This window comes from Muscardinus avellanarius (assembly GCF_963383645.1).
Source record: "Muscardinus avellanarius genome assembly, chromosome: 6".
In the NCBI taxonomy this organism is placed as follows: Eukaryota; Metazoa; Chordata; class Mammalia; order Rodentia; family Gliridae; genus Muscardinus; species Muscardinus avellanarius.
In genome coordinates this window covers 98,520,006-98,547,473 of record NC_137791.1, presented here as the reverse complement: position 1 = coordinate 98,547,473, position 27,468 = coordinate 98,520,006, and the positions used below count along the sequence as shown (strand labels likewise).

General features: G+C 46.9%; 1 protein-coding gene across 2 annotated transcripts in view; it reads right to left on the bottom strand.

The window, feature by feature from the left end:
* The window catches only part of TEC (tec protein tyrosine kinase), a gene marked incomplete at both ends in the record, with an annotated part of 87,141 nt that overhangs the window by 31,120 nt on the left and 28,553 nt on the right, over positions 1-27,468 (bottom strand). For both annotated transcript variants that reach the window (XM_080697574.1, XM_080697573.1), the window contains 3 exons: positions 1,847-1,975; positions 3,408-3,489; positions 7,424-7,528. In XM_080697574.1, coding sequence (XP_080553700.1) covers positions 1,847-1,975; positions 3,408-3,489; positions 7,424-7,528 — 316 coding nt within the window. The remainder of the gene's footprint in view (positions 1-1,846; positions 1,976-3,407; positions 3,490-7,423; positions 7,529-27,468) is intronic.

Here is a 27,468-nt window from a genome sequence, read left to right as displayed (position 1 = left end):
GTCTACAGAGTTTTGGTTGGCACATGGCTAATGAACTAGGTAGACATAGAATATAATTCTAATAAAAGAGCTCTCTGTATAAATGAGGTATGGGGCCGGGCGTGGTGGTGCACACTTGTAATCCCGAGCATTCGGGAGGCTGAGACAGGAAGATCATGGTTCACGGACGGCCTCGGCTACTTAGTGAAGCCCTTTGCAACTCAGTAAGACCCTGGTTCAAAATAAAGAATAAAAATAGGGCTGGGTTGTAGCTCGGAGGTTGACTGCCCCTGGGTTTCATTCCCAGTACTACCAAAAAACAAAAACAAAAAAATAAAGGGGGTATGGCATTTATAGATTGGGTCCCTTTTGTTGCCAGGAAGAAAAGGACCACCAGAGCTGAAGCAACCCCAAGAATCACCTGTAGAACCCCAATCCAGCCCCGGACCTTGAAATTATTATAAGAGACTGAGACATGTTTCTAATTTAAGTCGCTGTGACTTCTGGGTCCCTTTTAAATGGAAGGTTAAGCTGTGCATTAACTAACACCAAATCTTAAGAAACAGAAAAAATAGAAAACAGTAACAGCCTTGGAAATGGTTCTCATTCTCCCTCTCCCTCCTCTCTCTCTCTCTCTCTCTCTCTCTCTCTCTCTTACTGTACTGGGGATTGAATGCAGGGACATTCTATCCTGGGGCTAAACCTCCAGTCATTTTTATTTATTTATTTTTTTAAGAGGGCTTCACTAGGTTGCTGAGAATCTCTCTAAGTTTCTGAGGCTGGTCTTAAACCTGAAATCCTCCTGTCTCCTGCCTCCCAAGAACTAGGATTACAGGCACGTGCCCACACACCCAGCTATGGGTTTTTCTCTTTAATATGCTAAATTAATGCTCACTGGGACATCCCAGAAGAGTCAGAGTGGAGAGGCTCAGAATCAAGGGCTGGCCCTCCTGCACAAGGCCAGCATTTTTACCCAAGAGCCATTCTGCTCCTATCCAGACGCTTGATGGCTTCTGATTGACAGGGTGAGCATTCCGCACAGTGCCAGCAGAAAAACAAAAGCACGGGATCCCATCACCCTATGAAACTAGTTGTTTTGAGTCTCTGTGTGTTTTTTACTGATGTCTAAGGGCCTTTCATTTTCAGAACCTGTAAAGGTTCTTAGCTGTCAAAATTAACCCTAGACATTTTTATTCATCTGCACACTTACATATGAGCAGCATTATGATACTTCATTGCCTAACAGACTGTGACGTCACTACTAAAATCCAAGTCACTAAGCCCCATCAAAATGAGAATGAGAATGGCTGCTAGCCAGGCATGGTGGCGCACACCAGGATTCGGGAGGCTGAGACAGGAGGATCACGGTTCAAGGACAGCCTCAGCTACTTAGTGAGGCCCTTTGCAACTCAGTGAGACTGTGTTTCAAAATAAAGAATGAAAAATAGGGCTGGGGGTGTAGCTCAGAGGTAGAATTCCCCTGGGTTCTATCCCCAGTACCACAAAAAAAAAAAAATGAGAATGGCTGCACTCAGACTGCAGGTGTACTGCTATATGAGGTCTCTAGCTACACATGTGGGAAGAGTTTATTTGCTAACAAACATTAACACAGAACCACTGCTAGTAGATTCATTTTAACAGGCTTCGATTCTGCCGTCATAGCTCCTCCAAAAGAGCCCCCTGATCCCATGAGAGTTCCCGCTCTACTGAATACAGTTATTCTTATAAAACTTATCTCCCTTGCATTCAAGGTTCTCTAGAAAGTATGCTGTATATAATCAACATCAAACGCATGTCCCTGTCTTACCATACCAATACTATGTGAATTCCGAGCAAAATATAATTATAGAATAAAATGAATACTTACTACTCTCAAAAAGATTATATTTTTCACACCCAGGCGCTAGTTTTTCAGTTTGTCTGCAACACTGATAACTTCCATCTGTCCAGAATTTAGGGTGATATTTAATCATGATGTTGTTGTTGTTCTTTATTTCTGTAATTCACGGACACATCGGTGATTAGTGAAACAAAACAGACCACAGAACTGCAGCTCTGGTAGGTAACAGTGTCAATCATTACTCATTCCTTGGATATCAGGTCTAGTGTCAGGACACCCTCAAATGTCATAGCTCAGCATTCAGAAAAGCCGGATGGTGCTCCTTTACTTTTTTTTATTTTTAACAAAACACCCTTGTGAGCAAAAGTGAGCGCTGCTCCGTAATGGATAAATGCAAAACGTCAGCCCGCGGCCATTCCATTCCACAGACATAGGATGAGAGAGCGTGACACAAATCACGGAGACACGCATATCCGTGTCTACGGAGGCACGCGTCACAACAGCCAAACCATGCAACCAGCCCAGGTGTCCATCAACAGACGAATGGGTAAAGAAAATGGGGTGGATACATACAACAGAATTTTACTCAGCCATAAAGAACAACAAAATTATGTTCTGCTGGAAAATGGATGGAACTAGAGAATATTATGCTAAGTGAGATCAGCCAGTCTCAGAAAGCCAAGGGTGGTGTGCTTTCTCTCGTATGTGGAAGCTAGAAAGAAAACAGGAGAGAAAAGAGACTTCAGTTAAGTGAGGAGAGAGATTTGTAACACAGTGGAAGGGGACTAGGGGTGGGAGGTGGGGAGGGGAAAAAGGACTGAGAAAAGAAACAGTTCAAATAATGCTATGTCCACGTGTGAAAGCATCACTAACAATCTCACTAAATGTACAGGGAGGGGGGAGCGGGTGTGTGGGGGGCACACAGCAAATGATAAGTGCACGTATGGCTGTATCACTTGCATCTCACTACAGTGTATAATTATAATGCGCCAATAAAAGGATAAAAATAAAAATGGGCATTTCATGTGTATAGCAACCAATCCACATCAAATGTCAACTACATAAGGCTCTTTTCCTAGAAAATACTAAATCCTGTTATCATAAAAGTTGGTTCTTTACCACCTTCAAATATATCACACATTAAATGGAAGCAGGCAGTTCTTGGAAAGTTCATGCCACTAGAAAAAAATTCAATTTTAAAAAGGGACATTATCGCGCCAGGCGTGGTGGCGCACGCTTGTAATTCCCGCGCTTGGGAGACGGAGACAGGAGGATCGCGCAGGTTTGAAGCCAGCCGCCCTGGCTTAAGAGAGCCTGTTTCCAAATAAAAATATAAAAAATAGGTGTCTGGGAGTATAGCCCAAAGGTAGAAAGGCTTCCAGGAATCCCACTACCACAAAAAAAAAAAAAAAATAGGGACATTATCTTCAACCTACTATATCACCTACCATAACTGACTGTCCTTAGAGAAATGCTGAGTGTAGATTAAGAGATTAGAAATACATGGACTACGCTTCTGTTTTAGTCACAAAGATGTCATAGCTCACCAAATTATATGAAGATTAATATTTAATTACAGGAGTGTTACCTTCTTTTAACTTCTTCACCCACCGATCTCTGCTTTGTGCACTAGGTGCAAAAATGTAAAGTGTGTTAGCATCGTGAACGACCTGAAATAAAACAAAAGACGACCCTATGACAAATGTTTAAACACAGCATTTCTGTCTAGCACAGACCCCATAGCACCGCAGGCACCAATAAATGATTTTCCAATGACCGAATAAAACTCAACTGCTTTCCATCTAAAGAACCTAGACTCCTTTCTTACAAAAGTATGTCTATTTCATTATTTCTACATCAAATGGGATATACGTCTTGCAAAGGACTGTACTTTTTTAGAGGAAAAAGTTACAGAAGCCAGGGTGCTTTATTTAGTAAAGTCACTTAGGTAAATTTGATGCAACAGGGATTATTCTAATCTGGTATTTTTCTACATAATATTTTAGGTGAACAGCCAACATTTTCAGCATCACTTCTATAGTTTCCTTTTGCCACTGTCAATAATGACAGTAGCTAGCTTTATTAAGCAATGACGATTCCAGCTCAAGGCCATGTGCCTTGAGCATGCAGTGAGTTAATTCACATTAACTCAGTGAATTTTCCCACATGGGCATAGATTTCCATTTCACAGAAGAAGGAACGAAGGTCCTTCTACAGGCCCTCCATTCCTGTATGGCCTCAGGAGGCACTGCAATGGTGCCCTTAATATGCCACCTAACCTGCCCACCATCATTTGGCTGCTAATGCAGAAAGCCAGGATTCAGACTCCAGAGCCCAAACTTTTAAACATGGCGCTTTTTCAGAGGTAGCCTCCAGGGGGCGATTAGTCTTATTTTTTTATGTGTTTAATATTAATAATAAACTTAGGAAATTAACTCAGAAATGTTGTCACTGGTCTGTTACCTTATCCCTGATGGTCAATCACTGGTTGCTATAGTTTAGATATAAAATGTCCCCCAGAGAAGCTCATGTGTCAGGCTATGATGCCAGCACCCACAATGGAGAAGCTAGAGGTGGACCACTGAAGGCATGGCCTTGGAAACTGTCTCTGTCCCCGGCCTTCTTTTGTCTTCTCTTTTCCTCTCCTCTCCTCTCTTTCCTTCCCTTCCCTTTCCTTCCCTATCCTTCCCTTCTCCCTCCCTCCTTCCCTCCTTCCTGCCACCATGAGGTGAGAGTGGCTACTCCTCCACCACACCCTGTTGCCGAGATGCTTTGGCCTTGGCACCAGCCAGCAATGACCTCACTTCTGAAACCATGGGCCCCAAATAAACCTTTCTTCCTCTAAGTTGTGTCTGTCAGGTAATTTGATCACAGCAATTAAAAATCTGGCTAAAACACTGGCTCAAAAGTAATACATAGCTAGAAACCTCCTTCACCACATTGATGCCTTGATATATGGCTGTTCCTCACACTGACCAAGAGATCATTCCTTTTCATTTTTTTTAAACTAATGATCGCGCTCTGACAGCCTTGGGAACATCACGGGACAAATAATACTACATACCATTCAACAGTTTGCTGGGACTGAGACACAAAACATGAAGCCTATTCCCAAGACATGTCTAGGAAACCTTATTATCCAAGACTAAATGTGGAAAACGCTACCAGAGAGATAAAGATAATGAGTAAAGGAAGATGCAGGGAGAGATGTTGACTCATTTGCTGCGTGTTTTTCACACCTTAGCCAGACCTGTCCATGCAACCAACTCTGTAGGAAAGAATACGATTTTAGGCACTATAAAAATCATTCTGCATCAACACTGGCTTGGACCTTCCAGAAGCCTGTGGTACATTGTAAAATAATTCACTAGGACGGTTCCTGAGCCCCAACACTGGGCTGTGCGTTTTTACATGCTCTGTCTTGTTTTATCCATAGAGCATCCCGAGTCTCTATTAGTGCTAGACTCTCCATTTTTCAGATTCTAAAACCAAAGTGAGCCGGGCGTGGTGGCGCACGCTTGTAATCCCCGTGCTTGGGAGGCTGAGACAGGAGGATCGCACAGGTTCGAAGCCAGCCTCAGCTACTTAGTGAGCCTCTTGGCAACTTAGTGAGACCCTGTTACAAAATAAAATAGAAAATAGGTCTGGGAGTATAGCCCGGAGGTAGAAAGCCTCTGGGTTCTACCCCCAGTACCACCAAAAATAAATAAAAAAATAAAAATAAAAATAAAACCAAAGTGAGTGAGGTTAAGTCACAAGAGCAGGACCTAGCGCCCAAAGGTTTTTTCTTATTCACGTGTTTTCTCCCAGACGCTTTCATGCTGTGCCTGGACGGCTTGCCTCCTAGACTCTGTCTTTCAAGTTTCCACACAGACTAACATCTCAAAACTCAGCTTAGGTCAATACTGTGAGCTTCGTAAGTTTGCAAAAGTTCACTGAACACTAGCTAATTCAAATAAAATTCATCCAGACTAAGAGTCGTGGTAACCAAAACTAGTTTGATATATTACCTCACTAACCTCCAGCATTTGTGTTTCTACAGGACATTTCTAGAAATGCCACCTTAATGTCAAATAATAAACATCAAATTCTGACATCTCTGGTAGGTTGATGGGCCGGGAGATATTTAGGAGCCGGTATCCTCCCTTTTGCACACCGAGATCACACCATGGAGGCCACTTTCCATACCATCCAGTGGGCAGCAACGCTGGCAGGGTGGGTGTGGGGAGCCGGCTTTCTTTCTCTCTTGTGTGCCTCAAATCGTCTGGTGAGTCATCGTTCAGTAGCAGAGGCTGTTTGGAGGGGAGAGCTTGGCAAACCTCCTTTGTTGAAGGTCAGAAGCCATTTCACCAAGGAGGAATGACTTAGTAGCTACCTTCCCTCCCAGTTATATTTTCATTCATTCATTCATTATTCAACAGAACTTTAATGACAGGGTGGCGAAGGAGAGATAGCACAGATGTTACAAATGGATCTGGGTTTTTTTTTTTCTTTTTCTTTTTGCAGTACTGGGGATGGGAACCAGGGCTTTCTACCTCCGAGCTACACCCCATCCCTATTTTTTATTCTTTATTTTGACACAGGGTCTCATTGAGTTACAAAGGGCCTCACTAAGTAGCTGAGGCTGCCCAAGAACCGCGATCCTCCTGTCTCAGCCTCCCGAATGCTGGGATTACAAGCGTGCGCCACCCTGCCCTGGTTTAAAACACAGGAAAGATGTACCATCTCCTGAGCGAAGCCTATCTGGGGAAGCAAGGACTGGGGGTGTAGTAGCTCAGAGGGAGAGACCAGCCCTTAAAAATAATTAATTAAATAAATACGTTTAAGCCGGGCGTGGTGGCGCACGCTTGTAATCCCCACGCTTGGGAGGCAGAGACAGGAGGATCGCGCGCAGGTTCGAAGCCAGCCACGCTAGCTTAAGAGACCCTGTTTCCACATAAAAAAGTAAAAAATAGGTCTGGGAGTGTAGCCCGTGGGAGTGTAGCCCGAAGGTAGAAGGGCTTCCAGGAACCCCAGTACCACCAAAAAAATAAATAAATAAAATAAATAAATAAGTTTAAGTAACTTGCAATGCTGACACTGTTTTCCAGCCCAAGCAGCCTTTTCATCTCACTTCTGTGTGAGAATAACTCATCCCTATCACTTCCCAGCTTCTCAGATTCAGAGAACACTTCATGGCACCTTGTCCAGCTCCAGTCTCCACTCCTGATTCTAAGTGCTCTGTGAGAAATTTGAAGAGTAGTATGCCAGACCTGGGGTTTAGAGACTCAGGCGCACTGGTCGAGTCTAACAACCAACACAAGAGTAAGACAGTGTTCCAACAAAGACTTAGGCAGCTCAAGAAGGAAAACAATTTTAAAAATGGATCAAATTACAAATGTGCATGTACAGATATGTCACAATGAATCCCAGTATTATGTGCAATTGAGAATGACCAATTAAAATTTTTTCTAAAAGAGAGAGAGAGAAAGAGAGAGAGAGAGAGAGAAGCGATTACTACTACAGAGTCAAATGAAGCTAAAAATCAGCCACTAAACAGGGGACAGGAAACCAAAGTGTCAAATAGGAAACAGGACTAAAAGCTGCAAAAATACACCAGCTCACCTGAAATGGGTACTTATTTTGACAGGGAATGATGCCGTCATCATTCTTCACTATTTCCACACACTTGATTTTGGAAATGTCAATAAACCCCTTTCTGTATTTTTTCTGTGAAAAGAAAAAAAGGGAGACAAGGATTACAATCATGAGATAAGAAGAGAATGTGTGTGTGTGTGTGTGTGTGTGTGTGTGTGTGTGTGTGTGTGTGTGTGTCTGTAATACTGGAGATTGAACCGAGGAATGCTCTACCACTGAGCCACACCCCCAGCCCTATTTTATTTTTTTTATTTTGGAACAGGGTCCCAGCTAAGTTACTGCACACTGGTCTCCAATCTGCAATCCTCCTGTCTCAGCCTCACAAGTATTTTGGGGATTACAAGCATGTGCCACTATGCCCAGCCAGAGAATTATTTGATGGTAATATTTGTCAGTGGAATTACCGATTCAAAATATTCCCGTTTCTTTTAATAATGCCCTAAATCATGTTTCCTTTTAACTGTTAAAATTGAGCCAGGCATGGTGGTGCACACTTGTCATCTCAGCATTTGGGAGGCTGAGACAGGAGGATCATAGTTTGAGGACAGCCTCAGCTATGTAGTGAGGCCCTTCGCAACTCAGTGTGACCCTGTTTCAAAGTAAAGAATAAAAACAGGGCTGGGGGTGTATCTCAGAGGTAGAATGTCCCTGGATTCCATCCCCAGTACCGCAAAAAGAATTTTTTTTTTTTTCCGGTACTGGGGTTCCTGGAAACCCTTGTACCTCCGGGCTATATTCCCAGACCTTTTTTTTTTTTTTTTTTTTTTTTTTTGCGGGTCTGGGGATGGAACCCAGAGGCATTCTACCTCTGACCTACACCCTCTACCCTATTTTTTATTCTTTATTTTGAAACTGGGTCTCACTGAGTTGCAGAGGGCCTCACTAAGCAGCTGAGGCTGTCCGTGAATCGCAATCCTCTGGTCTCAGCCTCCTGAATGCTGGGATTACAAGTATGCACCACCACGCCCGGCCTTTTTCTTTCTTTCTCTCTCTCTTTCTTTCTTTCTTTCTTTCTTTCTTTCTTTCTTTCTTTCTTTCTTTCTTTCTTTCATGTGAAACAGGGTCTTTTAAGCCAGCGCAGCTGGCTTCAAACCAGCATGATCCTCCTGTCTCCGCCTCCCAAGCACAGGGATTACATGCGTGTGCCACCACGGCCGGCTAAGAAAATTTTTTTAACAAAAAATAACTGTTAAAATTGTTCAAAACACTAATACTGTGAAGGTGTCAATCAAAATCATTAAATCCTTTAATTCTGAAAGATGAATTTGTTTCTCTTTGCCTAAAAAAAAAAAAAAAAAAAACTCTAGAGCAGAGAAATAAAGTCCTCCTCCTCCCCCTGCCCTCTGCCCCCAAATTCCAACACTTTGACATTTGTCAGTCCCTGGCTCTGCCCACACCTTTCCCTAGTCCTTTACACCTGGCTTCTCACACACTGCTGCCTCTCTTCCCAGATACACCTCCTTCAATTCTTCAACTTCTTGACAATGGCACCCAAAAAGAAAAAAGAAGCCCCAAAGGCCAGATCACAGGGCCCACCCAGCCAGTGGCTTGTTGGACTGAGTGCTCACACACAGCTCCCAGTGGAACTCCAGTGCAGGATGCTCTTCTTTTCTTCCCCATTCTCCTCCCTCCCTGCACACAGCGCTTCCTTCCTTCAGCAGCAATTAACTAATGGCCTATCAAGACCTCCTCCCCTCGCCCCCTCACCCCAGTCATCCACACCCTTGAGCACAGCAATCCCACATTTGGGAATTTACTCTTAGGGGAAACCCCAAAGAACACAAAGCCCTATTACAATGATACCCTGATATATTCATTAAAATCATTACAAATACAATGTAGAATTTTTTAATTGCAGAATAATATTAACTGATGTGTTCCACACAAAAAGTAGCATAAAGACTAAGGATTTTTTTTTGGGGGGGGGGAGGGAGGGGTAGGTATTTATAAGATAAAGAACCGAAGGTAAAGAAGAGAAATGAAGATCACTGTTGTCTTGGGGGTGACCAGTAATCCCCTGGTCTTAGTCATTGAAAATTGCTTCATTTATTTATTTATATATTCATTTATTTTTGTGGAACTGGGGATGGAACCCAGGGGCATTCTACCTCCGAGATACACCCCCAGCCCTATTTTTTAAAACAAGGTCTCCCTAAGTTGCAGAGGACCTCACTAAGTGCTGAGTAGCAGAGACTGGCCACGAACCTACAATTCTTCTGTCTCAGCCTCCCAAGTATTGGGATTACAAGTGTGTGCTACCACGCCCAGCAAAAACTTGCTTCATCTTGGCCGGGTGTGGTGGCGCACGCTTGTAATCCCCGCGCTTGGGAGGCGGAGACAGGAGGATCGCGCAGGTTCGAAGCCAGCCGCGCGCGCTGGCTTAGGAGACCCTGTTTCTAAATAAAAAAATATAAAAATAGGTCTGGGAGTGTAGCCCAGAGGTAGAAGGGCTTCCAGGAACCCCAGTACCACCAAAAAAAAAAAAAAAAAAAAAATTGCTGGTAGCACGCCAGACCCCTGGAGAAACCAGACCCAGTAAGACGCTGGGTTCTGGGCGGGGGTCGCGGGCTGGGCACGCCAGATGGGGCCCGGGTCGCGGGACTCTGGGCCCCAGGCAGAACTGTGAGTAGCACGCCAGACCCCTGGAGAAACAAGGCCCAGTAAGACGCTGGGTTCTGGGCAGGGGTCGCGCGCGGCGCACAAAAGCCGGGGCCCGGGTCGCGGGACCCTGGGCCCCGGGCCAAACTGCGCGTAGCACGCCAGACCCCTGGAGAAACCAGGCCCAGTAAGACGCTGGGTTCTGGGCGGGGGTCGCGGGCGGGGCACGCCAGATGGGGCCCGGGTCGCAGGACTCTGGGCCCCTGCCGAACTGCGCATAGCACGCCAGACCCCTGGAGAAACCAGACCCAGTAAGACGCTGGGTTCTGGGCGGGGGTCGCGGGCTGGGCACGCCAGATGGGGCCCGGGTCGCGGGACTCTGGGCCCCAGGCAGAACTGTGAGTAGCACGCCAGACCCCTGGAGAAACCAGGCCCAGTAAGACGCTGGGTTCTGGGCAGGGGTCGCGCGCGGCGCACAAAAGCCGGGGCCCGGGTCGCGGGACCCTGGGCCCCGGGCCAAACTGCGCGTAGCACGCCAGACCCCTGGAGAAACCAGGCCCAGTAAGACGCTGGGTTCTGGGCGGGGGTCGCGGGCGGGGCACGCCAGATGGGGCCCGGGTCGCAGGACTCTGGGCCCCTGCCGAACTGCGCGTAGCACGCCAGACCCCTGGAGAAACCAGACCCAGTAAGACGCTGGGTTCTGGGCGGGGGTCGCGGGCTGGGCACGCCAGATGGGGCCCGGGTCGCGGGACTCTGGGCCCCAGGCCGAACTGCGAGTAGCACGCCAGACCCCTGGAGAAACCGGGCCCAGAACAGAAAAAGATAAAGAAAAATATCGGAGAGGTGGTAAGAAAGCCGTTATGGATGCCAGGACACTGGAGATGCAGACAAAACTTATCTAAATGCACTGGAACTTATGGAAAAATTCGCCGTGAAAGAGGACTGCTATTTCTCTATATTGTTAAGAATCTCAGACATCACATATAAGGAGAGAGTTTAGCGGAGACCAAGGAGAAATGCGGTGTTGAAAGAGTTCTTCGCGATGGTGGTGGAGACTTGTATTCAGGAGAAGCAGAAACCGGATCTTACCAACTTTATTTTTTTGGAGAAATTACACCAAATGTCGAATGCTACCATCACGCATGCTTAGGAACACTGGACAACATTCAGAGTGGAAAAAGAGCCTGGGAAGGATTTGAAACGGTGGAGGCAGTGGCAATGCCAGTGGCCAATATTCGGGGGAGGAAGAGATCTGATACATTACAACTGGAACCTTTGAAATAATAACCACAGAGACAGTGATCGGAACCTGCTGAGGGGTTAGGCGGGCGCCGGGGCCAGTGGCCAACATCGGAGCTTGCTGTGAGGCAAGGCCACTACTGAGGCCTCCGTGGCCGGGATTGGAACCTGCAGAGGGGTTAGACTGATGCTGGGGCCAGCGAGGCCGGCATTGGAGCCTGCCATGATGCAAGGCTTGTGCTAGGGCCTCCGAGGTCGGGTCCGGAACTTGCTGAGGGGTTAGGCCGGTGCTGGGGTCAGCGAGGCCGGCATCGGAGCCTGCCGTGAGGCAAGGCCAGTGTTGGGGCCCCCGAGGACGGGACCGGAGCCTGCTGAGGGGTTAGCCCGGTGCTGGGGCCAGCGAGGCTGGCATCAGAGCCTGCCATGAGGCAAGGCCGGTACTTGGGCCTCCGAGGCCAGGATAAGAGCCTGCCGAGGGGTTAGGCCGGTGCTGGGGCCAGCAAGGCCAGCATCGGAGCCTGCCTTGAGGCAAGGCCGGTACTGGGGCCTCCGAGGCCAGGATAAGAGCCTGCTGAGGGGTTAGGCCGGTGCTGGGGCTAGCGAGGCCGGCATCGGAGCCTGCCTTGAGGCATGACCAGTGCTGGGGCCTCCGAGGCCGGGATCGGAGCCTGCCAAGGGGTTAGGCCGGTGCTGGGGCCAGCGAGACCGGCATCGGAGCCTGCCTTGATGCATGACCAGTGCTGGGGCCTCCAAATCCGGGATCGGAGCCTGCCAAGGGGTTAGGCCGGTGCTGGGGCCAGCGAGGCCGGCATCGGAGCCTGCCTTGAGGCAAGGCCGGTACTGGGGCCTCTGAGGCCAGGATAAGAGCCTGCCGAGGGGTTAGGCCAGTGCTGGGGCCAGTGAGGCCGGCATCGGAGCCTGCCGTGAGGCAAGGCCGGTACTGGGGCCTCCGAGGCCAGGATAAGAGCCTGCTGAGGGGTTAGGCCGGTGCTGGGGCCAGCGAGGCCGGCATCGGAGCCTGCCTTGATGCATGACCAGTGCTGGGGCCTCCAAATCCGGGATCGGAGCCTGCCAAGGGGTTAGGCCGGTGCTGGGGCCAGCGAGGCCGGCATCGGAGCCTGCCTTGAGGCAAGGCCGGTACTGGGGCCTCCGAGGCCAGGATAAGAGCTTGCCGAGGGTTTAGGCCAGTGCTGGGGCCAACGAGGCAGGCAGCGGAGCCTGCCGTGAGGCATGACCAGTGCTGGGGCCTCCAAGGCCGGGATCGGAGCATGCCGAGGGGTTAGGCCAGTGCTGGGGCCAGCAAGGCCGGCATCGGAGCCTGCCTTGAGGCAAGGCCGGTACTGGGGCCTCTGAGGCCAGGATAAGAGCCTGCCGAGGGGTTAGGCCGGTGCTGGGGCCAGCGAGGCCGGCATCGGAGCCTGCCTTGAGGCATGACCAGTGCTGTGGCCTCCGAGGCCAGGATCGGAGCCTGCCGAGGGGTTAGGCCGGTGCTGGGGCCAGCGAGGCCGGCATCGGTGCCTGCCGTGAGGCAAGGCCGGTACTGGGGCCTCCGAGGCCAGGATAAGAGCCTGCCGAGGGGTTAGGCCAGTGCTGGGGCCAGTGAGGCCGGCATCGGAGCCTGCCTTGAGGCAAGGCCGGTACTGGGGCCTCTAGGCCAGGATAAGAGCCTGCCGAGGGGTTAGGCCAGTGCTGGGGCCAGCGAGGCCGGCAGCGGAGCCTGCCGTGAGGCATGACCAGTGCTGGGGCCTCCGAGGCCGGGATTGGAGCATGCTGAGGGGTTAGGCCGGTGCTGGGGCCAGCGAGTCCGGCATTGGAGCCTGCCATGAGGCAAGGCCGGTACTGGGGCCTCCGAGGCCAGGATAAGAGCCTGCCGAGGGGGCCGGTGCTGGGGCCAGCGAGCCCGGCATCGGAACCTGCCGTGAAGCATGACCAGTGCTGGGGCCTCCGAGGCCGGGATCGGAGCCTGCCGAGGGGTTGGGCCGGTGCTGGGGCCAGCGAGGCCGGCATCGGAGCCTGCCTTGAGGCAAGGCCGGTACTGGGGCCTCTGAGGCCAGGATAAGAGCCTGTCAAGGGGTTAGGCCGGTGCTGGGGCCAGTGAGGCCGGCAATGCAGCCTGCCGTGAGGCATTACCAGTGTTGGGGCCTCCGAGGCCGGGATTGGAATCCTGCCAAGGGGTTAGACCGGTGCAGGGGCCAATGGCCAGCATCGGAGCCTGGCGTGAGGCAAGTTCACTCCTGCGGCCTCCAAGGTCGGGACCAAAGCCAGCTTAGGGGTTTGACCGGTTCAGGGGCCAGCGAGACCAGAACTGGGTCCTCCCATGAGGCAAGGCCGCTGCTTGAGCCAGCGAGGTCTGGATCATTCCACTGAGTAGCCAGGCCACTACTGGGACCATCAAGAGTGGGATTGGTACTTGCAACGCAGCATGCACAGAGAAATATCGCAGAAAATATAAATCAGACGCTTCTCTTAATCAGCAATAACTAGGAGGAAAAGGGCAACAGGAAGAGGTTGAGCTATAGAAAGGGCCCTATAGTGAAGCAACTAATGTGACCAATCAGAGGGTATGTAATACTGGAGGACAGAGCCTCTTTAAAACGCAGGAGGTACATAAACAAATGTATCAAAGTAAATCACCAAAGAAGTGTGGGATGGAGGGAGGGGGAGGAAATGGGACGGGGGCTGGAGGAGAGCTAATTGGATGATGTGTGCTTGTATATCCTCTCAAGTCTTGTACTCCAATGTGATTGATATATGACTACAATGCACCAATTTAAAAAATAAATTAATTAAAAAAAATAAAAATAAAAATAAAAAAATAAAGAATAAAAAAAAATAAAGTTTGACTCAAAAAAAAAATTGCTTCATCTAATACTCTAAAATTCCTCCTTTGGCCACAACCTTTGGGTTTACCACCCCACTCCCAGGAACCTGCCATGTACCCTGAGTCACCAAACCCACACACCTGCCCATCATTAGTCTGGGGCCATTTCACCTCTCCTCTCCCCCGCACTCCGTCCACCCCCCCCCATCTGACTATATTATTCTGGCTGTCATTTTACCAATGCACCCTCCCCTCCTCCCCTTCCTCCTTCTCCTCTTCCTCTTCCTCCTTTGCCTCTTGGCCTCCTCTTACTTCTCTCCTCCTCCCCCATCCTTCTCCATCTCTTCTCCTCCCCATCCTCCTTCTCCTCTCTCTCTCTCTCTCTCTCTCTCTCTCTCTCTCTCTCACTCACACACACACACACACACACACACCCTAACCCTTTGACATTTCTGCCAGCCCCCAGCTCTGCCCACCTTTCCCTAGTCCCTTCACACCTGGCTGTAGAAAGTCACCTGTCTGCTGTACACCTGGCTGCTCTTCAGTCCTTTTGTGTATCTCTGGTGGAAAGAACCCAGGAGACAACCAGCCCAGTCAGAGCTGTGAGCCCTCCCCATTCCCCTCACCTCGAGGGGCAATCTCCCTCACTGCTCTGCCAGGCCCAGGACATGCTCCCAATTTCTTTCTCCTGCAGATGCACAGCATTCTGACAGCTCCCCCTTTCCTGTTTCATTTTGTCTCTAAGAGAAGGTTAAAAGGATGTAACCCTGTCGAGACCCTGTAGCTGGCAGTGAACAGCTGTATTTCATTCTATGCTCACAAAATCTTTGTGAGATGGGCCCTCACTTCTACAGATGAGGAAACCACAGCCCAGATAAGTTTGGTACACCAACCAAGGACCTCAACTGACCCCAAACCCACTGGGCCCTGGGATGCTCCAGCTGCAAGAGAGAAAGAAAAAAAGCCAAGCCCCAGATGGGCAACAGGGATGCTGAGCATGGACCCTGCCTCAGCCAGGACAGGAGTAGAAAATTCTCCCCAATGGTTCTCTTCAAAAGAGTCACTTCTCCTGCCTACAGACACAGCCACACCAAGAACTCTGCTTCTGACCCTGCTACTGCCCAAACTCTTCTCGCCCCTTCCTGAAAGAGAAAAGGAAATTCATTTCCTTCCCACCCACTCTCTCTTAACCATTTGCAATCAGCCTCACAGTCGACTAAAACCAAGCACCGATGATGGAGCCCAATGGTCCTTTCTGAGTTGGCATCTGCCATCAGAGCAGCTGAGATGCCAACACACTTCTCCCTCGGTGGCCTTGACTTTGGGCCATCCTGGTTTCTCTTCCCTTGATCTCTCAGACACCTGTCTCATGTCAATAACTGCTCCAAGGAACATGAAAAGAAAAGATAGGAAACAGTCATCTCCTGCACATGCAATCTTGGAATTGTGCCTGGAGCTTTTAATCTTCAGTTACCCTGCAGAGTAATGATTACCATGCCCACCTGACGGACTAAATTCCATAACTTGCCTCAGTTTACCCTGTGGGAGAAACTGACACAGTAACCATTATACAATGTAGGCAGTGCCATATATAAAAAGGATGCCAAGGCTGGGTGTGGTGGAGCACACTTGTAATCCCAGTACTTGGGAGGCTGAGACAGGAGGATTGTACAGGTTTGAAGCCAACCTCAGCTACTTAGTGAGGCTCTCAGGCACTTAGTGAGACCCTGTTTCCAAATAAAGTATAAAATAGGTCTGGGAGTATAGTCTGGGGGTAGAAAGCCCCTGGATTCTATCTCCAGTACCCCCCCCCCACACACACACACACAAGAAGAACTTACATGTCAGAAGAAGGGGGCAGAAAGAAATCCCTGCAGAGTAAATAGCACACACACACACACACACACACACACACACACACACACACACACTGGCACAACCTCAGTTTCCTCATCTGTAAAATGAGGATAATAACAGCTTCTCTTCTACAGGTCTGTTACAAAAATGAAATGAGCTAACACTGCAAAGCACTTACAAGAAGTTCTGGCCCGTAGTAGGATACTCAGATGTATTTGATTTTATTTATCAATAAATATTTACTTCTTTAGGCAAAAGAAAAAAAAAGACCAGTGTTGCTAAAGCACAAGGCACAGGGGGCAGGATGGAGGGAAATCAGGGACCAACTTGAAAAGGACCTGTCGCCTGGTGCTCAGGGGTCCAGTCAGACAGAGCCACCCACCTGCTCCTGGATCCCAAACAAGTTAACAAGTAGGAGAAACTGCCGCGGTGCCATCCTCCTATTAACAAGCCACATATGCTCATCGTAGAAACCTTTGAAAATACTAATAGCACAAGGAAGACTCCAGTGACCCGAATCCCTCAGCCCCGGAGAAAGTCACTGTTGACATCCTGGGGTTGATCATCACTCTTGGCCTGCATTTCTCGGGTATGAGCACTGCTTCAAAGCGGCAGGCTGCGGTCTACTTCCAAAACGTCATCTCCACCCACCATATGTCCCAGCTTCTGAAAGCAGATGTCAGACATAGCTCAATTTATACAGAGAAAAACTCAGAGGGCCTGGATACTGGGTTGACCCTAAATTCATGCTCTGTGATATAGAGCCTCCTAATGCATGGATATTTGGATTTCCTCGTCTAAACATCTTCCTATAAATCTAGCAATAAAAGGTCCCAATTAGATTTGTACATTTGTTATTTTACCTACTCTTCCAGCAAACATCAATTGGATACCAACTAAGCACCAAGCACTGTACTACGTGCTGGGGTTTTAAAAGTTAGGGAAGGGGAGTTGAAGGTTTCCACAAGAGGACTGCACAATGGTATGGTGGGTGGAGGGGGAAAGGGGTTGATCCTTCACAAAGCAGTCATGATAAAGTACTGTGCACTCCCGGTGGGGCAGCGATGGGGCCAGGAGAAGCTGAGGTTTGGGGGAGGAAGTAACACCTTGGTTTAGTTTTTAAAGGATAAATAGGAGATCTCCCATAAAGAAAGCAAGAGGGTGCCAGTCTGCAAAAACAAAACACACTAAGTATTTAGAGAACTGAAAGAAATTCACTCTAGCTGAAGCTCAGGGTGGCTCAGGGAAAGTGCAGGAAATGACACCACAGCGATTGTTGGAAGCCAAATTAGGAAGATGCTTAGATGCAGACTCGGCACTTTGGACGTACCCTGAGCGTGTCAAGGAGCAGGGAGGGAGAGGCGGCTGCAGGGAGGGTTGTGGGTGGAGACGGGAGGCTGGCCAGGAGATGGCTGCACTCCACATCTGCTCCCAGAGCTTTCTCCCATAGTCCACTTTAACTCTTGGTGCACCAGCCTTTCAAAGCCACTCCAGAGGGGCCCTTGAGGAGAAATTCTTAGGAGCTTTGGGTTTCTGAGCAGCTACCACAGTTAACCTTGAGAAGGATCATCCAGGTTTGTTTCTATTTAGACTCTTTAGAATTTCTTTCAATTAAAAAAATTTAAATTCATGATTCCTGAAGTAGGCTCTAGACTATTGTAAATGTTGTGGGAGAAATGTCTACGTCATTACTTTTTCATGTATATTTCCCTTCTATTCTGTGGTCTCTTCCTTGCCCACTAGATTGGAATTCATGACGAAGCTGAGTGTTCCTCACACTCATTTTTCAGTCCTCCAAACTACAGACTCCCTGGCCCTTAATAGGTATTAATTCAACAGTGTGCTGAGCCAATATGCAAAGAACTATTTGAGCCATAGTGTGCATGAGTGTACGTGTTTGTGCGTGTCCTCTCTTGCGCATGCTCTGTATTCTTTGCAAAGCTTGAAACTAAGGTCATTGATGATCATTTTACAACCATATAGGAGAAACCAGACAGAGAGATGTAACACAACCTGCTTAAAACTACACACCTACTCAACTGGCAGAACTGAAGTTAGATGGAAGGAACTCTGTCTACCAGAAAGTCTTACAAGGCACACCATTTTTCTTTAATTTCCAAAATATTCTGTATTTTAATAGTAACAATATCAATACTAAATTCAAGAGATTAGATTAGAAAAAGAATGTTGGTTCCAGGTAAATTTGAGAAGTCAGGATACCCTCACATGCTTTTCTGTAGGGATCCTGAGCCTATATCATGCACAATGCAAAATGACTTACCAAAGTTTCCCTCCAACTTTTTTTCAAATTATTCCACCCTTTTTCCATATCATGACTATTATTCTGTGAGGCTGTTTCTGAAGAGACTAGCATCTGAATCAGAAGATTGAGCAAAGAAGACTCACTCTCCACAAGGCAAGCAGGCATCTTCCAACTCATTGAGGGTCTAAATGCAACCAAAAAAGAGCAAGAGAGAAAGAAATTCATTCTCTCTCTCTCTCTCTCTCTCTCTCTCTCTCTCTCTCTCTCTCTCTCTCCCTGCCTCCCTCTCCTTCAGCTAGGACTTCTGATTCCCCCTACCCTTGGGCATCAGAGCCTCTGGTCTCAGACCTTTGGGGCCTTTGCCAGCAACCTCTTCCCCATCCCCGGTTCTCAGTTCTCAGCACTTCAGCCTCAGTCTACAAAGTCCCACCACTGGCCCCTGATCCTCAGCCTTGCAACTTGGGCTGAATTACACCACTGGCTCTCCAGATTTCAGACAAAAGATCATGGTACTTCTCGGTCTCCATAATCACGTAACCCTTTCCCATAACCTCCGCATGTAGATACGTAGCCCATCGGTTCTATTTCTCTGGAGAACCCTGACTAATACGAACTCACTCCCTAAGTGGGTACAATTCACTATTCGTTTTCTCAACGACCATAAGGAATTGTCATGAAATGGGACATCTGAAGGGTTATGAGACTGGCTGAAGAGCATAAGTGCCTAAGCCAAAACTGAGTGCAAGTCTCTCAAAAAACAGTAACACTTTTACCTGAGTCCAGGCTTCTCAAGCTTGTCTATGTATGGGCTCTTGTTATAGAATAGATATACTATGTCCAAAACTAACAATCACAGAGCCCTCCCTGTGAGCCAGACACCACGCCAGCCTTTCACGCAGGTGAGCGCAGACTCCTCACGACATCATCACGGGAGAACTACTGCTGCCCATTTTACAGAGGAGGAACTCGAGACATGGAGGCTATTTTAACGTCCCCGGAGTCACACAATAGTCTAGGATTTGAACTCTGCCTAATTCCAATCCTGAATTCTTAAGTACCTCATACAGTTAAGCAACCGATGTCATTTAACTACCTGCATATACAAACTCAGTGGAAATTTCTTAGGCTTAGAGCTCATACGACTGTTAAACCAATGCAAGGGCCAGGTGTGGTGGCGCACGCTTGTGATCCCAGAGCTTGGGAGGCTGAGACAGGAGGACCGCACAGGTTCAAAGCCAGCCTCAGCTACTTAGTGAGACCCTGTTCCAAATAAAGTATAAAAATAGGTGTGGGAGTAGCCGGGCGTGGTGGCGCACGCTTGTAATCCCAGCATTCGGGAGGCTGAGACCTGGAGGATCGCGGTTCGCGGACAGCCTCAGCTACTCAGTGAGGCCCTCTGCAACTCAGTGAGACCCAGTTTCAAAATAAAGAATAAAAACTAGGGTAGGGGGTGTAGCTTGGAGGTCAAATGCCCCTGGGTTCCATCCCCAGACCCGCAAAAAAAAAATAAATAAATAGGTGTGGAAGTATAACCTGGAGGTAGAAAAGCCCCTGGATTCCACACCCAGTACCACCAAACCAAAAAAAAAAAAAAAAAACCTTAAATCAAAGCAAGTTCACAAATTATATACTAACATAGCTATACAACAGCTAAGATGGAATTAGCATTACTTGCCCATGTTTAACGGCGTGTGGGCCAGAATGGAACTGCTCTTTCAGTTCTCCTGGCGTCTTCCTGCTGCATGTCGGGTGCCAGGAGACACTCTCTCTCTGCCCCTCCTCTCATTTCAAACTATGGGGAACCTCTCTGTGTGTACATTGTTCCTGTGCTCTCACTGGGCCCCACTCACCACATTTAGCTGTTCCACATTCACCAGGCCACAACATTAAAACAGGCCACAAGAGCCAGGCGTGTTGGCGCACGCTTGTAAACCCTGCGCTTGGGAGGCTGAAACAGGAGGATCACACAGGTTCGAAGCCAGCCTCAGCTACTTAGTGAGGCTCTCAGCAACTTAGTGAGACCCTGTTTCCAAATAAAATATAAAATGGGTCTGGGAGTATAGCCTGGAGGTAGGAAGCCTCTGGGTTCCACCCCCAGTACCACCAAAAAAAAAAAAAAAAAAATAGGCCACAAGCCAGGCGTGGTGGCACAGGCTTGTAATCCCAGTACATGAAAGGCTGAGACAGGAAGATCTCAGGTTCGCGGCCAGCCTCAGCTACTTAGTGAGGCCCTCTGCAACTTAGTGAGATCCTGTTTCAAAATAAAGAATAAAGCTGGCATTGGTGGTGCACGCTTGTAATCCCCACGCTTGGGAGGCGGAGACAGGAGGATCCCGCAGGTTCGAAGACAGCCCCGCTGGTTTAAGAGACCCTGTTTCCAAATAAAATATAAAATAGGTCTGGGAGTGTAGCCCGGAGGTAGAAGGGTTCCATCCCCAGGACCACCAAAAAAATAAATAAATAAAAATAAAGAATAAAGGTCAGGGTGGTGGTGCACACTTGTAATCCCAGCATTTGGGAGGCTGAGACAGGATCGCAGTTCGCGGACAGCCTCAGCTACTTAGTGAGGCCCTTTGCAACTCAGTGAGTGCCTGTTTCAAAATAAAGAATAAAAAATAGGGCTGGAGTATAGTTTGGAGATACAATGCCCCTGGGTTCCACCCCCAGTACCACAAAAAATAAAATAAAGAATAAAAAAAAAATGTATATCTCAGAGGTAGAATGCCCCTGTGTTCAATCCCCAGTGCTGAAAAAAGGAAAAGAAAAAAGAAAAAACCAGGCCACAATCTGAAACCCAAAAATAAGATTGTTGGCATGGCATGTTTAGTAACAAGGGATCATCCAGAGAATGCAAAAAAAAAAAAAAATTAAAAATTGTGCATGTGTGTAATTCAGAAGACAAAATTTTATATTTCTAGAACTTGTGGCCCCCCAACACACATCAACCACCAAAATTTATAGCCAAATTTTATTGCATTTCTTCATGACCATTCATATTCGTGTTTTAATCTGTGGACTTGCTTTGATCCTTCATTCAGTCAAATTCATCAAATATTCATTCCTGTCTTTTCACCATCTGCAAGTCTCACATACCAAATACCAGGATAGGGATATAATGTATAACCAGATATTTGCTAAAATTTGGGTAAGGAATAATATTTATAATGAAAGTTCAAATAGGTCAATACTGAAAGGGTAAAAAGTTCCAGACAACCCTTCAACAGAAAAGAAAATGATGGATTCTATTAAACTAAATGAGCCCCAAAGACCCATTCCATGGATCATTCTTTCCCCTTTTTGGTCAGAACAGGGTTGAAAAGAGGGGCCTCAAGGGCATCAGGGCAGTCAGGAAAACCTCAGGGGCACTGTGGCGCTTTTCTTGTGTGTAGTTGGGAATCATTTTGATACTGACATTTTGGGGAATAAACAAGTTAGAATAAAAAAATATTTAAAGGCAGTTTTAATTTGGTGATTCTCTGATAAATTGCCTCCACTTTACCAAGGATGAAATTCTAGTGAAAAACAAAAGCAAAAACAGAAGTTTGGCATTCCAATATTTTTTCCTCTCTTTTAACCAGCTCATAAAAGTGATTCAAATGGGGTTTTGCATTTTATAATGTGCTTTTATTCTGCATACGTGCACGTGTGTGTGTGTGTGTGTGTGTGTGTTTTACTGGGAACTGAGCCTAAAAATTAAATACAATAAACCCCCGGTCCTATTTTATTTTATATTATTTTATTTCTTTGAAACAGGTCCTCACTAGAGGTTGCTGAGAGTTTTCCTACATTGCTGAGACTGGTCTCAAACCTATGATTTTTCTGTCTCAGCCTCCCAAGTACTGAAATTACAGGTGTGTGCCACAGCACCCGACCGCTTTCACAATTTAAAATAAAAACTTTTACACTAAAAAACTACTAGCTAAGCCAGGCATAGTGGCGCACACTTATAATCCCAGTACTCGGGAAGCTAAGACAGGAGGATCCGGGTTCATAGCCAGCCTCAGCTACTTAAGTGAGGCCCTCTGCAACTTAGAGAGACCCTGTTTCAAAAATAAAGAATAAAAAATAGTGCTGGGGGTATAGCTCAGAGGTAGAATGCCCCTGGGCTCCATCCCAACACCACACACACACACACACAAAAAGGAAGCTATTAGCTATATACATAAACATGGTTTAATTATAAAGATTATAGTTTTTAAAGTAGTATCCAGAATAAAAACAGAACATAAATTATATGAAATTATAAATTTAAATTCTAATTTAAATTCTAAATTTTAATTCTATAAATTATAAAAAATATGAAGATAAAAAGCCCACTCCCAAAAGTATAGAGTAATCTTCAGATAAGATTGTGCTGATGTAGACAATTACATTTCCTGGAGACAGATTTTCACTGCATCTAACAATCCTGTTACAATCCTCAAAGATCCAAAAACTAAGCCAGGCGTGGTGGCGCACGCTTTTAATCCCCGCGCTTGGGAGGCTGAGACAGGAGGATCGCGCTGGTTCGAAGCCAGCCTCAGCTACTTAGTGAGGCTCTCAGCAATTTAGTGAGACCCTGTTTCCAAATAAAATATACAAAAAGGTCTGGGAGTATAGCCCGGAGGTAGAAAGCCTCTGGGCTCCACCCCCAGTACCACCAAAAACAAAAACAAAAACAAAAACAAAAACAAAAAACAAAAAACAAAAAACTACTGCCAAGAGACCCAACTGCAAGAGATGATGGCCACTGGACATGTCATTGTAACTCTCATTTTTTTTTTTTTTTGCAACAGCGAAAAGCCCTTTGGCCTAGTGATGTGTGTGTGTGTGTGTGTGTGTGTGTGTGTGTGTGTGTGTACACTTCATGTGTTCAGCATTTGTCTTTCTAAGTGATACTTTCTATCCACATGAAAGCAGAAGTGACTCAAATCACATAGATACAATTTCCTATCAAGAGGAATTTAGGGGAGATTATCTTGGTGGGTGTTTGATGGGTGAGAGTTACAAACAAGACAAACAGTACAAGATAGAAAATACAATCTCTAAGACAGGGAGAGTAGACGGGGCAACTAGGAATCCAAAGACACCATGCTCAAAATCCAAGGCTCTCCCACATGAAGTGAGAACTATAATCATGGCCTTAGCGAGGACACAATTCCCACTCCCACACCCGAGCACCCCACCAGAGAAAATCCAGACAAATGACAGTCCTAGGGGTGGAAGTGCCTGTGGCCTTCCCCACAGCCTCACCTGGGGCTGGGTTTCTGCAAAGGCACTGGGGTAGGGGGCTCCCAGCATAACTGCAACTTGGCCTCTAGCCTGCCAATGACTGGCCAGTTCCTCCACTAAGAAACCCCCATCTGCTTGTCTGATGTTGGTGGAGGGCTCAGGAGGACCACGCACACAGTATGAATTGAAAATGTAATTGCTTTAAAGTTCAACTGAGGCTGGGCATAGCATCACATGCTGGTAAGAACAGTACTTGGGAGGCTAAGAGAGGATCACAAGTTCGCAAACAGTCTCAGCAATTTAGTGAGACTCTCAGAAACCTATCAAGACCCTGTTTCAAAACAAAAAAAGTAGCTGGGCGTGGTAGCACATGCTTGTAATCCCAGCTATTGGGAGGGTGAGACAGGAGGATTGCACAGGTTCAAAGCCAGCCTCAGCTACTTAGTGAGGCTATCAGGAACTTAGTGAGACCCTGTTTCCAAATAAATTATAAAATAGGGCCGGAGTGTAGCCCAGAGGTAGAAAGCCTCTGGGTTCCATCCCCCAGTACCACAAAAAAAAAAAAGTAAAAAGGGCTGGGGATTGTATCTTGGAGGTAAAATCCCCTGGGTTCAACATCTAGTACTACAAAAAAAAAAAAAGTTTTTTTAAATTAAAATTAAACTGAGCTTTGCCAGAGTACTGCAAGTAGAGCATTACCTTTCTTTATTTATTTACCAATTTATTTATTTACTTTTTACTGAACTCAGTCTTTTAATTTGATAAATAAAAAAAAAACAGGAAAGCAAATCAATTTGCCCAGATGACCAAGGTAGTAAATGGCCTTTGCAGGACCTGACTGTAACATCAACCCAGCCTCTACATAAGCTGCTACCATGCCCTGTGTATTTCTCTAGTTCTCGTCAGTGTTAGATTACACTGCAGTTTGTGTTCCAAATGCCTTTAGAATACTAAACCGTATGTAACGGCAGCTTCCCTGTCTTGTTTGCTTCCTCTTAGAGGGAAATATTCATGCGCGCACACACATGCGTGTGTGTGTGTGTGTGTGTGTGTGTGAGACAGAGAGAGAGAGAGAGAGAGAGAGAGAGAGAGAGAGAGAGAAGAGAAGAGAAGAGAAGAGAAGAGAAGAGAAGAGAAGAGAAGAGAAGAGAAGGGAAGAGAAGAGAGGAGAGAGATATTCCAGTGAATATAATCAGCCAGCAGCCATGCTGGGAACATTTCCTTCCTTTCGCTCTGATAGGGGAGGAGAAGGGGAGTGGGTTGTGGACATGGGAGAAGGAATCCCCATCACAGCACCAGCAAGAAAAAGAAAAAGCGTGTGTTCGAGCCCATCTCTATTAAAGGTGAACTGCTAGGTGAGATCAGCCAGTCACACAAGGTGAAGGTCATGTTCTCATTCCTATGTGGAAGCTAGAGAGAAATCGCCTGGAAACAAAGAGGACGTCCAAGGGAGGAGGGGGACACCAGCGAATGGTGGAAGGGGTTGGGGAGGGAGGTGAAGAAGTAAAAGGGAGATCTGATCATGGAAACAGTTCAAGTCATCCTTTATCCACATGAAGTTAGCTTTACCGATGTAAATATCATCTCTGAGAAGGAAGGGGAACCCGGAGGGACCAGAGAGAAACATCCGACTAGTGTTGTGCGCGTGTTTGTTTCCATCACTCTGGACCTCAATATGATGTCTAATTACAAGGCACCAATAATTTTAAACAAAGATAAACTGCCCATCAACTCTCCCCAGGAGAAACCTACAGAACCGCCTCATTAGGTATTCCACGAGCTCCCAGGCACCTGATGGGTACCAATCACTCTTTTACTATGGTTTTAGTAGGACTATTTATTCAATGAGTATTGTGAATAACCAATTTATAGTAAACCTTAGTAACCCAACCTGTTGGGAATATCTTATACTGAAATTTATTTTTAAAGCAATTTCTTCCCTTGACTGGGCGCTTGGTGGTGTCAAGAAGTTCTGCCAATATATTTAGAAGTAACAGCGCTGCGGTTCCGTGGAGGCTGGGGACTCCGTGACTTTTGGAGATGGAGACCAAAGCATCTGTAGAAGAAATGATGTAATTTCCTCCAGATAATGAAAGTGAAAGGGATTTTGCAGAGATAATGGAAGCAGGTGGGGAAGAGCTCGGCACGGGATTGATTATGTGGCTGGGTGATGGGAACAGAGACCTCTGAACTGTGCTGTCTACTCTCAAGTATGTCTGAAATGTTCCATTAAAAAAGTTAAAAGTAGTGTCAATTTTTTTAATCCTGACCAAAGTTGCAGTTGAGCTACTTACAATAATTTTATGTATATGCGAATATAGAAAGGGCCCATAATGAGCCAGGCATGGTGGTGCACACTTGCAATCCCAGGATTCGGGAGGCTGAGACAGGAGGATCGGGGATTGTGGACAGCCTCAGCTACTTAGTGAGGCCCTTTGCAACTCAGTGAGACCCTGTTTCAAAATAAAAAATAAAAATAGGGCTAGGAGTGTAGCTCAGAGGTAGAATGCCCCTGGGTTCCATCCCCAGTACCACAAATAAAAAAAGAAAGAAAGAAAAAAGGGCCCATAATGAACTGGTAAAAATTAGAGATGGGCCAGGCATAGTGGCGCATGATTGTAATCCCCGTGCTTGGGAGGCAGAGACAGGAGGATCGCGCAGGTTCGAAGCCAGCCGCGCACACTGGCTTAGGAGACCCTGTTTCCAAATAAAAATGTAAAAATCGGTCTGGGAGTGTAGCCCGGAGGTAGAAGGGATTCCAGGAACCCCAGTACCACAAAAAAAAAAAAAAAAAAATTAGAGATGGGCACATTTCTTAATTTCTACTAATAAAGTTTTGGCTAGTCTTTGGACTCAGACCAGAAAGCAAGCATTGAAAATGGACAACAATTCAATGCTTGCATAACTGCTCCAAAAACCAGGCAAAGTGGTATAGGCTTGTACGGGCTTGTAATCCCAGTACTTGGGAGCCTGACAGGAGGATCTCGGGTTCAAGACCAGCCTCAGAAACTTATTGTGAGGCCTTCTGCAAATTAATGGGACCCTGTTTCCAAATAAAAAATAAATTAAATGGGGCTGGGTGTATAGCTCAGCGGTAGGATGCCTCTGGGTTCAATCCCCAGTTACACACACACACACACACACACACACACACACACACTATTGATAATTACAGATGATTCAATTTAGTACACTTTGATCTTCATTACTTCCCTCATGCTTTGAAATAGAAGCAACCCCTACTTTTCCTAACTTCTGCATATCATAAACGCAGTTACTGTTTGTGTGACTTGTGGTTGAATACCTGTTACTCATCACAAAATCAACTGTTCACACGTGCAGGAACACTGCCCACCTGGCGTTCACACACTAGCTCCGGCATCATGAGAATTCAACTGATGTCGGGTGGAAATGACCCAGGAAAATGCCAGAATTTGGGTTAGATTTAACATGGCCAAATTCAGACAACTGTTCTAAGTTACACACTATCCTGACTGCCAATATGGTAACAGCCTCGCCCTGGTATGCTTTGCGGGTATCAGGTTTGCAAATGTCTTCCTGGTTATGAAAGGATGGCGATCATGCCGGGTAGTTTATGTCTCAAAATCAGAGGCATGTACTCCTGAGATAGAATAATAAAGTCAGAAATTAACTGAATAAATATCCCCACACCTCCCCGTTCTCTCCCCCACTGTACTCCTTCCTGCCAGCTCACTGATCCAACATGTATACAGTATCTGGTTAGTAAGTCACAGCTCTTGTCCTCCAGCAACTTCCACCAGTCTGGGAGGGGATGAGCACTCCCAAGGCCACCCAGGAAGTCATCTTCATGTGGCAGGGGGAGGAAGGGGGAGAGGTGTGTTCATCGGGATGGTCAGAGAAGGCTTCCCACTGTGTCTCTAGGAGCCAGGTCTTGCATCAGGAAGGCGGGATTCTTTTCCCAGCAATGAAAGGAAGAGAGAGTGTTAGAGACACTGAGAACACCCACCAGCAAAGAGGTGTGGTGACGAGTGACATGGCGGG